Here is a 17,062-nt window from a genome sequence, read left to right as displayed (position 1 = left end):
AATTAAACCACAACTTCTTGTTTTTATTTGAGTAAACAATACCAAAAGAATCACACATCAAATGAAGTTATATTGCGTTATGGATATTCAGAGTCCGTTTGAAATTAACTTATTTCAGATACTTATAAATATTTTGGACGTATTTGAGTAAATTAAAAATTTGTTTATAAATGTTTAATTTTTAATGAAACAAGAAAAGATGCCATTGATGAAATGAAGCTATAATAATACATGGAGTACAATTGTACAAATTAATGTAGCAATAGATAAATATACAAAATTATTGTTACCAAATTACAACTTGATCTAATCTTATCATGAAGAAAATAAGTACATCATCAAAGCCAGCGAGGAAAGCGAGGAGCAGCTGTCATCTTTTGGACTTTCCGGCGTACCGACGAATCTCATCAGCAGAGCAAATCAAGCCGCCGATTATTCGTTAAACAAAAGAATAAGACTATAATCAAAGAATAAAACGGCAACTAGCTATGGCGGAAACGCCCAAATTAGCTTTTACAACAGTACTCAACAATGGCGGAACTTCACAGCAATTCCAATAATAGAGTTTACAGTTGAGAAAATAGCAGTAAAATTGAACCCACTATGATGTGGAGTTGCAGAATCCAGGATTTCCAGCAAAATAGAACTACCCCCTGAAATTAAATAACTCCAGTGTTAGCGCCGGCACCGGCGTCGGCGTCGTACGACGGTGTAGACTAATTTGAAATATTATAAAAAAAACTAAAACTACCTAAATGTATGCTTACCGAATTAGAAGTAATGGACATATATCCGGGAGAGGAACTTCCGTCCTGCGGTGACCACGACGTCGGTGTTGTAGAACCGCTGCCAGTTGCTGGACTTCTACCGGAGCTGCTATTAGTGCTGACACCGGCGTTGATTCCGGCGAATCCTAAGGGATATGACGGTGTGCCGTCAGGCTTGAAAAGGCCGTAGTTGCGTTCCGACATAGGGCCAGGTTTCAAGTTCTCGTTAAACAAAGCAAAGACATATATGTTCAAATTGCTGTTAGGCTTCAACGGAGTTCCCTTCTTTTGACTCACAAGTTTAATAAGATTGCAATTATATTTCCTCGCATTATCCGGCGTAGCTCCGAGCTCATCGGCGTCTCCTTTCGACGGCCAACCTGTCTCTGAGATCTGGACGCAGACATTTTTGTAGCCAATTGAAGCTAAAGCAGAGTGAACCGCATCGATTTGGGCGAAAAGCATGTTATCGTAATGAAGATTGGTTACTGGATCAACAATCCCCTGATTAGGCTGAAACAGCACGAAATCCAGCTGCACCTGCTTTGGATCTGCCTTGTACGCAAAATAAGGATAAGCATTGATTAAAAACGGCGAACCAGTTTTACAATGGAAATCCACCACCTGAGTAACACAGCTAACAAGATCTCGACGGAAAGCGCCGGAGGACGGCGGGTACGAAGTCTCGAGAATGGCAACTGAATGTGCAGTAGTTACACTCACTTGCTTATCTAAGTTCATGCTGACAAGAGCGGCGTAAACATTTTCCATCGCCGGTAGTAGATTGTCGGAAAGTGCAGTGTTGTTAAAAGTTAGAACTTCATTTCCAACGGCGATGCAAGTGATTTTCGTCGCCGGTAAATAAGCTTGGACGTTAGTTTTAACCCACGCCTGAGCTTTAGCAGGATCCTTCATATCGGAGAGATACTCATTACCGAGGCTGACAATGAATTCAACACCAGAATTCGCAAATGCTTTGAGGACATGTGGATCGGCGTCATAGAGCTTTACTCTGGTTGCTCCCATAGACTTTACTAATGGAACTACTTTCTCCGGAGGTGGGAGATTATCGGCAATCTGACCGTAGTTAATGCCGATAGAAGTTGCCATTACCGTGCTGATCAAAAACACTAAAATTAATGAAACGTAGTTGATATGAATGATGGAATCCATGGTAGACATGAATGAGGAAGAAAAAGCTTTACAAGTGTGGATAATAGAGTAGTGAAATGAAGTGAGTGGAGCAAAGAGTGGGAGTTGATCAGTGGGGGACTGTTTGGCGCTTGCTATAGAAGTAACGGCGTTAATGCAAGTCGATGGATTTAGGTGGTCACATTTAACATCACTCCGTATCCTGCAGTCATCTACCTACCCTATCTGCATGTCCATTGCCCAAGAGATTTTGAAGGTTTAATAAGTAATTACTTAACCACCAATGAAGGTTGCGGTGGAGTTGTAAGTATTCATTTATTCTTAATTAAGAGATTTGAGTCCTTGAGTACGGAATCATCTTTGTTAGGGAGCATTTTACTCTCCCTTCCTAATGCAAATTTAAATTTAGTTGAGCTCCAATATAGATATCAAACATCGATGAGAAATTTAAAAAAAAATTAACCGATGAATATATTACTCCCTCCATTCGTCATCTTACTAAAAATATATGCTCGAATAATTAATTTTTTCTCATTTTACCTCTATAATTAATACACTTTGGAAGTCTAAATAAATTTAGAAGTTAGAAATTTTCTTTTTTCAAGAATTTACTCCTAGGTCCCATATTAGATGCACTTTCTATTTTCAGGATAATTAAGAAATTATTCTTCTCTTTATTCATTATTATTTATCATTTATTTCTAAAATACATTTTTATTTTTGACATATCAAAGAAAAGACGATTTTTTTTTTCATATTTTACCATTAACATTAAATATTATTCTTCAAAAAAAAATTCAAGACATAATACTAAATATCATTTAATAAGGATAGTGTGTAAAATACATATCAATAGTACTTGTTTTCTTAATGATTATGTCAAATCAAACAATGACAAATAAAAATAAACGAAGATAGTCCTAAATTGGTCAACTTTACTATTTTGCCCTTTGTTCATACTAATTAGTCTATTGGTAAAAGAAATTCTTATTTCTTAGATTTTCAAAATTTGTATAAACTTCCAAAGGTCATATTAATTGTACGAGTAAAACGGAAAAAAATAATTAATTATATCATGATTTAATAAGTGATCAAGTAATATGAGACATATATTTTTAACAAGTAGTGTGTCTATCTAATATGAAACAAGAAGTATTAATTACAATATTGTATCTATTACAATAATAATTATTCATATGTTCTATGCTATTAAGCATATTTTTCGTAAATTATCTTTATATCCATCAATATTTTTAAACAATAAATTAGTAAAATTGATCATCTTATATATGATTTCTTTAGTATCATGTAAAATATAAAATGATCAATTAATATGAGACAAGGAAAGTATTCGCTATGTTTATTTTTACTTATTTATTATACTAAAATAATTATTCGGTTTACTTGTTTAATCTTAAAAATTAAGAGATAATTCATTATTTTGTACCTATTATATCTTTATTGTTAAATACTACTCAGTTGTCAACCCACTTTCTAAAATATTATAAACTTTATCATTTTATTAATTACTCCCTTTGTTCACTTTTGCAGGTCTATTTTAAATTTTACAGATCCTTTAAGAAATAAATATAAATATTCTATTATAATATTCATATTAACTAATATATAGCCTTAAATTTTTAAATAATTTGGAGAATAAATAATTACTCTTAAGAATAAAAAAATAAAATTTATATCTTATAAACAAATAAAAACTATTTTCAAAATAATGAACGAGTAAAAATAAACCAACAAATACTTTTGAAAAAGGTTTGTCCAAAGTCAAAACAAACATGGAGTATAGATTGGTAAAAGATTGAGATGCTTTGATTGGAAGAGTTAAAAAATAAAAAAACAAAGATAAAGAGATGCTTTGATTATGGTGTAGTAGAAGACTTGGTGTGGATTGGATTTTGATCTTTCACATTTGCTTTTCAAATTTTATCTTATGTTTGGAGCCCACAATGGAATTGATTCTCGTTTGCTTCTTATGTTAGGACAAAAGGAGTGGGGAAATGATGAGTTGCACTTCCATTGTTGGCCATTTTCTTCCTTTAATTCTTTTCACTAAAATAGTTTTTCATCTCGCGCCTACACAAAACGCCAATAAAAAGCCATTACATGTCCTTCGAAGGACTCCATTGATTTGGAAGGCCGTCTTCTGGTCTCGATCCCTCCTTAATGTCTTTTAAGTCGAGGACTTATCTAGTGCAATTCACATTTTCTGTGTGGTTTACAGGTTATTATACGGTAAGGGTTGATCTAATGCACACGATGTGATCGCTATAGAGTGCTCATCCGAAGTGTAAAAGGTATGTTCAGAAGTTATAGCAACAACGGGTTATGTTAGCTTAAAAAAAGATTAAAACCACCACATAATAAATTTATAAATTGTACCAAGAATGTGTATCTCTTCCTATCCAATCAAAGTTTGATGAGCATTTGAAGTAATTAAGCTAGCATTTGATTACATATATAAGACTAAATGTTAAAATTTTATTTTAAAAATACTTTCAAGTTTCCAAAAATTGCTTAGATTAGTTTTCGAATGAATTTTCCCTTTTACTTATAATTTTTTTAAATAAATTAAAATAAAATACATGTTCAATCACACCTTTTAATTCTAAAAATAAGAACTTCAACAACTCAAATTTTCAAACTTTAACTTTAAAATTTGTAATCCAATCCAAACATTATTATTATTATGAGAAAATATGATAAGTTTGTTGTGTGTCATCACATGTCTCCGTTTTTACCGTAAGTGCGCGTAACTTTCTTTTGTGATACTTCCAATTTAGCACAGTATATTACTTTGGCTTGTAGGTCCTTTTCAAACATCAAATTAGACCTTCAATAAGTGACTACATAAAAAGAACTTTCGTCATGAAAGAATGTGATGTAGTGGATTGTGTTATTTCTTCGTTTAATTAAAAGTTTTGAATTCGAGTTCTGGATATAAAAGAATCTCTTGATAGAAAATGCTTTCATTCCTATGTAATGCGAATTCAAATTAGTCAGACTCTAATCTGACTGTGAATATTTTGAAAGTAATAATAATAGCCGACTACTTATTTTGACTGCACATTTTTAAAACAAAGAAGACAACTATAGAATTGAATTCAAACAACTAGTATCTATTTAATTTGGACATCTATGGTATTATTGTCCTTAAATTTCACCTTGGCCCCCCAATTTTTTTTGTTCCTATTCTTGCAAGAGATTATCTTGTGTGTTTCATTTCATCCCTCACGTTGGGTTGATGTTCTCCAAATAATTATATTGATGAATGAAATTTGTAAGTGAAGCTTATTTTGTAGATTATAATCTCTAAGTTACTGATTTAATGCTTGATTTATTAAATTTTTCGGTGCTGTTTTTAATAATTTATTTTCATCTTTAAAGTATTAGCCGACTAGCCGTAACTTTGGCATTATAAAAACGGAAATAGTCTACAATATATAAAAAATAATATAGAAATATTTATATCAATCATTAGAAAATTCGGCCAAATATTCTATAATAATAATTGTAATACGATGACATCATATATTCTTTATAATAATATTGTTCATAAGCTAGTTATGAATATTCTTTTTTGAACTTATTTAAGTTTAATAAGAGCTTCAAAGAACCTTAATATAAATTTTTGGAGCTTCGAATCGTTTTCGGGGGGAGATTATTTGGTACCATTTAATTAAAAGTTTTGACAAAAATCTTCGTCGATTCAAGTATTATAATGTTGCGAAGATACTCAAATTTTTATGCTACGATTAATTTTAAAACAAGTTTTTGCTTTAGTAATTTTTCATGTCTCAATTTATGTGACTTTTTTTTTTTGTTAGTTAAGAGAAGTAGTATTGAAAAGGGATAAGGGTCTGAAAAATACCTCAACTTTGGTCAAATTTGTTGTTGCAATACTAAATTTTCATAAGGACCTATTACCTCCCTAGACTATTTAATACCGTATTTTTTACCCCCTGAACTATTTAATAGTGTATTTTAAAGGTATATATGTGTCCACGTGGACACATTACTAGTTATAATTTTGAATTATTTTTTATGTCTACATGGGCAAATATATATGTTTAAAATACGGTATTAAATAGTCTAGGGAGGTAATAGGTCCTCATGAAAGTTTAGTATCGCAACAGCAAATCCGACCAAAGTTGGGGTATTTTTCAGACCCTTATCCCTATTGAAAATATCTTTAAATTCAACGTGAATTATTAGTTTTATCTCCGAATTATTGACATCCTTAAAAACACATCTTTACTTGATTAACTGAACTTAAAATACACCCTAGATCTTACAATATGAGTAAAATACACTCTAAGATTCTTGCTAAGTTTAGGAGTGTTTTCAACACTTCTCTCAGCTTTTTATTAAGAGGCACACGCTTTTACAAGAATTTGAAAACACTTGCTATGTCATGTTGCAGTCGAGATGAAACCAATAATATGTTTTAAGTTCATGAGTGTTTTCAATACTTTTCTCTTATTAGTTTAAAGAAAAATGACATATTTTTATATTTAATATTAACTTTATTTTTTTAATTCTATCTTAATAAAATATTATAATTATAATTTGTCTTCAATTACAAACATTATATTTTTCTTGAAATACTTTATATTTAGTTAAATACTTCCACATTGAAACAAAAATAATATTATCATCGCTAGTGTAGAGATTCCCAATTCAATAAAAATAATACTAAAATCAAAATATTCTGAAGGACAACATGTGTATATATTAAATTCCTGTCAGTTCACACTTATTATTTTTGTCTACCATCTTCTTGCAGAGCTGTTTTAGACCGTTTAAGGGCCATTTCTATCACATCAATTACTCCCTTGCCCCTAATTACTTGTCTACTTTTAAATTGACACACCTATTAAGAATATAATTAATGACATAGTGAATTTATTATTTTATCCCTTTTAATTATGAAGTGGATGAAAAGTTCTACATTTTTCAAAATAATTAGTCATTTAATTGAAGGTATAATAGGTAAAAAGAATTTGTCCTTTCTTGATTTGTCAAAATGGACAAGTAATTAGGGACAACTATAAAAAGAAAAGTGGACAAGTAATTAAGGACAGGGAGTATCTAGCAGCCAAATCCATAACGATTTTTTTCTTCTAACTGACCGTCTAAATTCGAATCGCGCACTATAGAAATCGTTAGGGGTGTCATTTTCAATAGAATTTTTTTCCATATTCATTGCCTTAATTTGAGACCTTTTTTAAGGATGCAACAATTTCACCACTACACCATAACCTATGTAGTATTATTGCCTACAAAATGATACTCCTTTTTCCGTTCCACATTAATTGACCATTATATTGTAAATATTTGTCTCAATATTAGTTGTCCACATTACTAAAGTGATCACATTAATTAACTTTTTTCTATATTACCCTTGCAGATAATTTTTTTTTTAAAGTTATCGCATTTGTTTGTAAAATTTCGAAAAAGTTTTTTAAGGGCCGAATTAGTAAAGCTAACTTCTTATTTATGATTTCTTAAGCACCATGTAAAATGAAAAGTGATTAACTAGTATGGGACGGATAGAGTACAATTGTTAGATATATATTTTTCCGTCTCAGTTTATGTGATGTTGTTCGAGTTGACATGAAGTTTAAAATAAGTCATAGATATTTGAGTAATTATGAATAATTTTGTTAAGATAAAATAGGTATTATAATGTTAAATTGTTACCAAATATTGAAATATGTCATTCTTTTTTAAATTGATCAAAAAAAAATAAGTTATATAAATTGAGATGGAAAACATATTTATTATTATACTGCACACATTTGAATATGAAATTATTTTTCCATGCTCCATTTATACACTTATCTAATGTTCTAAATATGGTTGACACGAACATGAAAATAGAAACGATGCGCCAAATAAACCACCATGCGATCTAGTGAATTGGTGCTTAAATTTGCGGGGCATAATAGATAAGCGTATAATTTAACTTGATTTCAATTGATATTACATTCTTTAGCTTTGAGTATGCATAAGTAGATACTTAAATTTGTATAAAAGTGAACATTAGGCATATACATCATACATGACGATTCATGTTAGATACACTTCAATTGGTTTTGGCCAAACACATACACAGCCCCTTAAACTTGGCTCAATTTTTCATTTTGGCACTCCAACTTAGCCTTGTTCCATTTTAACCCTTGAACTCCATTTTTTCTGTTCCATTTTAACACGAAATACTATTTTTATGATTTCTTTATTTTATATATATTCTTCAAATGCAACTTCTTTTTTTAAATCGACATGTGTCAGTTAATTTTAGTTAAAAAAATTAAAAATTAACAAAAAATAATTCTTTTTAAAAAAATAATAATTTCTTTTTAAGAGTGTTATGTATTTTTGTGTGAAAAATAACCGGCGAAATTGTGTTGGTAACATTTTTTAGTAGTGTTATTAGCAATGAACAAGAGTCTTTTTTTACTCGTATTGAAGATGAGTTTTTTTATTCGTATTGATTTATATTAAAAATTAAAAGTGAGTATTTGTGTTAAATTTAGATAGCCTAGATGATAAGAAAAAATAAATAAGTAGTGTTATTTAATTTAATTGAATGTTTAAGAAAGAAAATCAAAGAACTTTCGTCAATTTATTTTCATGCAAAAATACAGAGAAATCTCAAAAAATAATATTATTATTTGAAATTTTTTATATTTGTTTGCGAATGTTTAATTTTTTAATGAAAATTAACAGGCACACGTCTATTTTTTTAATTTTTTTGTTAATTTTTAATTTTTTTAACTAAAATTAATTGACACGTGTCAATTTAAAATAAAAAGTTGCATTTGAAGAATATATATAAAATAAAGAATCATAAAAATAGTATTTTGTGTTAACATGGAACAGAAAAAATGGAGTTCAAGGGTTAAAATGGAACAAGGCTAAGTTGGAGTGCCAAAATGAAAAATTGGGCCAAGTTTGAGGGGCTGTGTATGTGTTTGGCCATTGGTTTTTATTATGAAATGTATAACATGTATATCTAGTTGTATAGATTTATACAAATTCAAATATTTATTTGTAAACATATAAAATTAAAAAATATAGATATCAATTAAAGCCAATTTAAATATCACGTTTATGTACTATGTCCTTTGGAGTAAAATGTATTAAGCATGTAACAGTAAGGATCAAGACAACATGCATTCACACAGATTTCACATGCCATGTTGGGCCATCAAGTAGTCAGCATTGGGCCCTATTTTCAAAGCAGAGATAGTGGGCCTCACCATTATCAATTGAGCCCATAAGTGAATGTTGGTTTCCCTAAGACATCACTTTATATTTTGGCTTGATCCATAATCCCTAATTAATTTCTTAAATTTGTCGGGATATTTCATTTCGACATTTAAATCAACTCTTGTTTTAATTGAATACTTTAAACTCTTAATAAATCGCTCTAATTAAACACTTTGAGTTCAAATTGTGTTTTTGTTTTGCTAGTAGTAGAGTTAATCTTATCAAATATATAATTTATTTTAATTATATATAATCACCTCAATAAACTGTAAAATTTCATGCATTTTCTAGTTGAGACTGAGCCAAAGATGACATGTTTTATGTGTAGGAGTAGGTGTTAAACCATCTTTAGGGACAACAAAAGTTGATTTCAATTCATATGTATAACTTAAATACTCTAGTCTACGAAGTCTCTAATACATGAGATCAAAATAGAAGTATTGGAGAAAGCCTTGACGTAGAATTTATTTATATTGGACTAAAGAAGTAATGAATCTTAGTGGGATCTAATAAAAAATATTCGAAAAAGTAAATGCATTCAATTTTAAACGATGTCTATCTATATATGCTTACCTAGTATATATTTAGTTTTATTTTATTTGACTCTTATTCTAATAGTAGATTATTAATTATTATTTTTATCTATTTTAACAAATTAAGAGAATTTGATTTGTATTCTTTTTTATTATTATTATTATTTAAAGGGAAAAGAAGTGATATAAACACCTCAAGTCAACTTATACATGAGAAGTTAGGTAACATAGAGCATAATATACGTATATCCGTCTCTCTCCACTTCCCCACCTTGTCTCCACTAAAGTTTCCATCAAAACATGGATTAGTCAATTTGGTGTATGACAATTAATGTAGAAAAAATAAATAATCTTAGTACTAAGAACATATAATAATATTTTAATTTACTAATTAAATTAATCTCTCTTTTGACTAAATTTTTTGAGAAATATTTTTTTTAGAAAAATAAATTTATAAAAATGAATATAATAATTTTTGTAATGGAAGCAGAGAAAATAAGTATCGATATTATATTTGTGAAAATCTTTAAACGTCGGGGTGAAATAAGCTCCCGATTATACTATTCCTTCACCTTGACAATGGAGGAATAACACCTCCCACTAATGTCTCTAACACACATGGATCGAGTTAATTCGAGATTTTAAATATCAAATTAAATTATTTGTTATTGGATTTTCAAATCTATAAATCGAATCAAATTAAATCAGCAAAAAATTTTGGTTTACCGTCCCTGAATATTTTTGGATTTTCTCAGTTATTAACTTGTGCTTCAAATATTTCTCTAGTGAGTGGTGACACTAAAATATTCAACAAAAAATAATAATGAAACGACATAAAATAAATAAGTTATAATGAAAATGATCATAATTTTAAAAAACTAAATCATGCCAAAATAAGTCTAATAGCTATTAATTACATGATTAAACATTATAGAAAAACTAAAATTAGGTTATATATTTTAATTGTCTAAACCAATGTAAAATTAAAAAATAATTATTCAATATTATTGTTGTTCTTCATATTGAATTGATTTTTTTATTGTTAGCATTAGCATTGATTTGATTTTAATTTGAGATTTATTAGAATTACTAATATCTATCGATTATAACCTTTATTGGACCATTCAAAATTTGAAGTCCAAATTTGAAATAATATATTAAAAGATAAAAATATGAAAAAGTATAAAAAAAAATATTTTGAAATTACATCAAAGTATTTAAAAATAATTTAAATTTACAATCATTCCTTTAATATTTAATAACATAATCTTATATCTATACAAATATTCATGATTCATTTTAATTATAAATTTTTAAAAAAACATTATTTTATTTTTATAAACAACTTGATCATGACCAATCAAATACCGTTACATGCAAGGGACGGATCAGGGGGAGGGTGTAACAACTAACAATAACAAATATATATAAGTGACAATTAGGACGTGGATAAATATTGTGTGAATATAAGATAAAGTCATTATTCAGTTGTTTAATTATTTGGGTGGTGCCCAATTACAACTATTTTTTTAATGTAATGTCAAAGATTGTCTGCATGGATTTTTTTTTTTTAGAAGAACCAACCAAGCAAGTGGTTATATCTAATTTTTTTAATGTCATGTGAAATATTGGATGCATGGAGTTTTATAGAAAACCCAACCAAGCAAGTGGTTATGTCTATTTATTTTTTTACTCCTTCTTAGAACTTTGTAAGCGTATGAATTCATTCATGTTAGAAAAAAAGATTATATATAGTATAATTTAATTATTTCAATTTTTCTCAAAATATATTGGACCGAATAAAAACATCTTTTTCTCGAAATGACATGTCATAATATTTTAGTTTTATTTTTTTTGTTATAATTTTTAAAACTCTTTTAAGCTGCTCATATCTTATATTATTCGGTAAAAGATAAAATGAATTCATCTAATTCTTGAATAGTTATAATACATTTATCCCATAAAGATATAAATATACTACTAAAGATATACCCCTCTGTCCTTAATTACTTGTCTACTTTTCTTTTTTTAGTTCTCCCTATTTACTTATCCATTTTGACAAATCAAGAAAGGATAATTATTTTTTACCTATTATTACCCTCAATTAATTACACTGAAAAAGGTAAAACTTTTTGAAAATATTAAGTTTTTAATTTATCCACTTCATAATTAATAGATGTAAAATGGTAAAGTCACTATGTCAGTCATTATTTTCTTAATAGATGTGCAAATTCAAAAGTGGACAAGTAATTAGGGACATAGAGAGTATATTGTAAGTATACATAAATATATCTCTTGTTCGTAATTCGATAGTTGAATGACCAAACATAAACTACTTGTCTAATACTAATTGAAATTTTTCATAAATAACTTGATCAAACACAATTACTACTCACTCAAACTAAGAAACCTCAAATCAAAACTAAGGAATTCTACTCTAGTTTTTCCTTTCATTAATAAACTTGAAAATACAATTTTTTTTTTAATAGAAAGTATTATCTCCGAATAGATTATATTTGATGTAAATTTAAATTAATCTAATTTCAACATAGTAATAAAAAATTTTAAAATAAAAAAAATTGTCAATGTACTCACACAGACCAAATCAACGGAGAGATAGTGGGAAAAAAGAGGGCATTGAATGAAATGTTGAAAGGTTCAAGAAAAATAATCGGACATCAACAAGTTTTCTACCACCACCTCTCTATTCCCACTTTACTTACATATATATATATACACACACTCTTTTCCAACCTTTTCATTCACTCTTTTTCTCTCTCTAGTCTTCTTTCGTTCAATCCAAGGTACGCTCAGCTCCATTTGGTTGAAAATATTGATTCTCGCAAATTAATTTATGCTTCGATTTAGTTAGAAGATCATGATTATCAGTCTGTATACGTTTTTTTTAATTAAATGTGGTATAGTTTGAGCTAAGATTAATGGAGTCAATTGGTTAATCCACCTGGTGATCTGATTTGTAATACTATAGTCTAATAGCTGGCTAACCTGCAGGTTCCAGTGATTTCTCTGTTAAATCGTCATAGATTTCACTTGGATTATTCCAGTTTTGGTTGATCATCTATGCACAGTTCTTCTTTTTCCTTTTCTTACTTGCTCTGGTTCTGGAAAATTTGTTTTGATCTACGGTGTGTTCAGTAGGAAGGAAAATGTTGAAATGTTTACGAGGTGGTGGGGATGGAGATTTGGGGGTTGTGGAATTGTTTTTTTTTTAAATTTTGACCAATCGAACATGAGAAAATGTTTTCCCCTAATTCCCAATTTTATCTACACGGGTAAAAAAGCATGGTGCAGCTAATAAGAACTTTCTAGTTTCAACTGCTTTGCAATATGGAAACTTAATCACACATAAGTTCATTTACTTTTTTGATCTTATATTTTGGGGATTTGTTATTGAGACAAGTAGAGCTTGATAGTACTATTTCCCTTAAGGTCAATGTACTTTTCGAATAGAATATACATTCGACGTAACATGATTATATGTGAACCACGCAACAATGCATCTGATATACAGTGGAAAATTTAGAATCTAAAGTGAGTGGGTTCTGAATGAGTATGATCTTGTTATAGTTACATATGCATACGAAGTTCCAACTATAAGTTAAGGGTTCATTTGAACCCACAAAACTTACTCTAGATCCGCCTATGTTAACTTACTGTTTCCTACTACATTTTCAATGAAATGAACGTAATGATCTGTTGTCCATTTACTTTCTTTCAGGTTTACCAGAAATTGTAAAAATGAGCAATGAAAACGATGATCTGTCTCCACAAAGACGTGCCCCTCGTTTGAATGAGAGGATCCTATCATCTATATCCAGGAGGTCTGTTGCTGCTCATCCTTGGCACGACCTTGAGATAGGTATCTAGCTGGCACGCACTACATTTTTTCATCATTCTGAAAAACACAAATTTCGCAGCAGTTGAATCTGATCATTTCCGGTTTGCTTCTTTTATTTTGTAGGACCTGAAGCTCCAAGTGTTTTCAATGTTGTAAGTATACTAAATCCTTAAGTTCAACTAATATGCAGCTAATTGGAATCCCCAGCCTGGGCACTTTAATTCTTCTTTTAAGTTGGGAAATTAACTAGAATTGTGACTTGCATAGTGTAATTTTCTATATCTGGCTTTTTAACTGGAAAATTTGGTATCACTCATTTGATAACATGGTGAAAGCACGAATATCATCTATGCATAATGTGAACACTATCAATATAGAAGAAGAAAACTGGAATTTGTGCAATTTTCCTTCCAATTCAGCTTGATATATGTGTACCTCTGATATATCATTAAATGTTCCAAATTCCTACTTAATTTTTTTTGAAATGGTAACTAAGTACATTATTGGAATAAACAGCAAAGCACGAAAATAAGTGCTCTGTAGGTAGAAGTCAGAAAATCCCTTGCGCAATAACAAAAAGAGGGGCACTATAATCTATACTGAAGTCGATTCCTGTAGTGAATTGATGAAGTTTAACATACTGTTTTCATCCATATAATCTTCTAAAGGCAAGTTGAGAGTATTGTCCAGCACCTTGTTTAACTCACTGTAGCAAGAGCCTACCGAAAAAGCATTAGCCAGATGATCAATTGATCTGCTTCTTCAGTTATTACTTATTAAAGTCATCTTTTCCATATCTCAAATCAGGAGAGCCAATCTTGAAAATTTTCACAATAAATAAATAGTCTTCTATAGTTGAGACACTAGCTATTACCGTTCCAACGGGACATGCTATTGGTATTAGAGGAAAAACTATAAAGAACTAAAAGATCATTATATGCAATTATCCTACCATCTCCTACACATAAGCTGCATATATGTTTCCATATCTTTGCCATCCGGATAAAAATGACAGTCGAGAGCTTCTTTAGTCCTTTTCTTCATTTATCTTGATTGTGGGGAATTTTGATTTATTGGGACCATTAAGTCATTCATGTAAATAGATTTACAAAAATGAGAAAGGGTTTATTACTATATTATCTGTTTGTGTGGAAACACTAAGTTGGTGTTATTGTGATCGCCACAATGCGTTCATGCAGGTCATTGAGATTTCAAAAGGAAGCAAAGTCAAATATGAGCTGGACAAGAAAACCGGTCTTATTAAGGTATGATACAATGATCTAAATTAAGGTAATTTTAAGTGATGCTCCGAGGAGATGAGTATTTCGCTCTATGCTTAATCTTAGAGTGAGGGTACTATTACTTGCTAACCTTGGCTTTGGTCGAATAGTTTTTATTTTTATTTTTATAGCAGCATTGCGAATCACCCTTCAGTTTACGCCTTTTCCATGTATGACCAGGTTGATCGCATCCTATACTCTTCAGTGGTTTACCCTCAAAACTATGGCTTCATTCCCCGAACACTCTGTGAAGATAATGACCCAATGGATGTATTAGTCCTCATGCAGGTAGGTAAATGAATGTATAAGACAGGCGAAACTGCGATTGTTCTATTTGCATTAGTGACTATTCCAAATAGGACTGATTGTAACAGTAATCGGCTTTTAACTTTTTCAACAGGAACCTGTCCTTCCAGGTTGTTTCCTTCGAGCTAGGGCGATAGGTCTGATGCCTATGATTGATCAGGTTCCTATTTTTATCCCAAACAATAACTTCCTCTTTGTAAACGTTACTTTCAACAACAACGTTTTTCTTCATCGATTCAGGGAGAGAAAGATGACAAGATCATAGCAGTGTGTGCTGATGATCCAGAATATCGCCACTACACTGATATAAAGCAGCTCCCCCCTCACCGCCTGGCTGAAATTCGCCGCTTTTTTGAAGACTGTATCCTCCTAAATTTATCTATTAATTATAACAACTCCCTTAGATAATGAATCTATAGAAAGTTTCATATGAGGAATTTCTTAACTCGTCTTCAGACAAGAAGAATGAAAACAAAGACGTTGCTGTTGACGATTTCCTGCCTCCAAGTTCTGCTGTCAATGCCATTCAGTACTCCATGTATGATATAACTTTTGATTCTTCTTATTGTCCATACACATTCTCATGTAATATAATAGTAACTTATCCGTTGCATGGTCGTTACGTTTCTGCAGGGATCTGTATGCTGAATACATATTACACAGCTTGAGGAAGTAGGTACAATGGGACACATATAAACAGAGTATCTATAGGTACAATGGGAAATGAAGACTGTAACAAGTTATCTTAATGATTTGCCATCATATTGTTTTTTTTTGTACTGCTATTTTCTCTTTGTTGAATTTTTGTGTTGTATGATGTTATGACTTAGCAAGGGTTTATCCCTTGCTGCTCTAAATTTGTACTGTTTTAATTATGTTGACATTCACTATTGCTACTTGTTCTTTTCTGTATTTTCAATCACTATATACTAGTAGTAATCAAAAGCTTCAAAAATATACTTGTTAATCTGAAAGTTGAACATGTAAATTATAATCGTATCATTTAGGGCCCATTTGGCCATGCGATATGGAATCATGAGAAGAAATTGAAGTTTTGTTTGGACATGCGATATAGAATTTGTGTTGTATATTTTCTCATAAACATAAAAATCTCATAAGTTGTAAAACTATTAAAATAGTCCCAATTATTTATTCAATCTTATCAAATAAACAAAATTTTTATAAAATCGCATAATAAATTATTATAAAACTATTTGTTTTCCACTCAAGTAATTGTTTCATCTAACTTTAGTTTAATAAAAAAAAATTGAACATAAATTGTAGTGTACTAGTATTTAATATAATCCTCCCACATAATACGGATAATTTTTTCACGTTGAACTTGCATTTCTCGATCATGTGACCGAGAAAACGAACCAACATTGTTACTTTGAGTCATTTGTTGGTCAATATCATCCGCAACTATATATCTTCATGCTTATAGACCATAAATATTTCATCAGTACTTTGGTATTCTCGCAAATAATTATGTAACACTGCACAAGTTATGACAATTTTCACTTGTGTATCAATATCATAATGGTTCATGCCTTGTTTCAGTATTCTAAATCTATTTTTCCAAGCTCCAAAAGTCCGTTCAATCACATTGCACATAGATGAATGTCGGTGTGAGTTTAAGTGACTATATGTTAGTGAGAATAATAATTTTATGTCAGTGAAAATAATAATTTTTATAAAGTAATGATGTGATTATAAATTTTATTTACATATGAAATAAATGGTTAGTAGATATAAATGTGGGTTGTTTTAACAAAATATAAACTCGTGGATCAATTTTTGTATTAAAATATCTCAATCATGATATGGAATTCCCATATAATTCCATATCATGGTTTTTAGAGAATACGGTATCAC

At 30.0% G+C, this 17,062-nt stretch overlaps 2 protein-coding genes across 2 annotated transcripts; one reads left to right on the top strand and one right to left on the bottom strand.

Moving 5' to 3' along the window:
* Nucleotides 1-205: 205 nt before the first annotated feature.
* On the bottom strand, nucleotides 206-1,964 carry LOC125820443 (glucan endo-1,3-beta-glucosidase 11-like). The gene is made up of 2 exons (XM_049499879.1): nucleotides 768-1,964; nucleotides 206-653 (listed from the first exon to the last, which is right to left on the bottom strand). Exons 1-2 carry the CDS (start codon nucleotides 1,947-1,949, stop codon nucleotides 567-569), a joined length of 1,269 nt encoding a protein of 422 aa, XP_049355836.1. The 5' UTR covers nucleotides 1,950-1,964; the 3' UTR covers nucleotides 206-566.
* Nucleotides 1,965-12,527: 10,563 nt separating this feature from the next.
* LOC125820472 (soluble inorganic pyrophosphatase PPA1) lies at nucleotides 12,528-16,083 on the top strand. The gene is made up of 9 exons (XM_049499910.1): nucleotides 12,528-12,546; nucleotides 13,482-13,622; nucleotides 13,725-13,753; nucleotides 14,801-14,866; nucleotides 15,062-15,169; nucleotides 15,282-15,347; nucleotides 15,428-15,548; nucleotides 15,644-15,725; nucleotides 15,821-16,083. The coding sequence occupies exons 2-9, from the start codon at nucleotides 13,502-13,504 to the stop codon at nucleotides 15,861-15,863; spliced, it is 636 nt and encodes a 211-aa protein (XP_049355867.1). The 5' UTR covers nucleotides 12,528-12,546; nucleotides 13,482-13,501; the 3' UTR covers nucleotides 15,864-16,083.
* Nucleotides 16,084-17,062: the final 979 nt, after the last annotated feature.

Source organism: Solanum verrucosum, unplaced genomic scaffold (genome assembly GCF_900185275.1).
Source record: "Solanum verrucosum unplaced genomic scaffold, falcon-dt-bn FXZP01000229.1, whole genome shotgun sequence".
Lineage (NCBI taxonomy): Eukaryota > Viridiplantae > Streptophyta > Magnoliopsida > Solanales > Solanaceae > Solanum > Solanum verrucosum.
This window is presented reverse-complemented; position numbering and strand designations above follow the sequence as displayed.

Bases quoted from the DNA above. Each gene is read 5' to 3' on its own strand.
- LOC125820443 (XM_049499879.1), bottom strand. From the start codon at position 1,949: ATGTCTACCATGGATTCCATCATTCATATCAACTACGTTTCATTAATT. The intron at 654-767 runs GTAAGCATACAT...ATTTAATTTCAG, and splicing joins TGTCCATTACTTCTAATTCG to GGGGTAGTTCTATTTTGCTG.
- LOC125820472 (XM_049499910.1), top strand. From the start codon at position 13,502: ATGAGCAATGAAAACGATGATCTGTCTCCACAAAGACGTGCCCCTCGT. The intron at 13,623-13,724 runs GTATCTAGCTGG...TTTATTTTGTAG, and splicing joins TTGGCACGACCTTGAGATAG to GACCTGAAGCTCCAAGTGTT. The intron at 15,348-15,427 runs GTTCCTATTTTT...TCATCGATTCAG, and splicing joins TGATGCCTATGATTGATCAG to GGAGAGAAAGATGACAAGAT.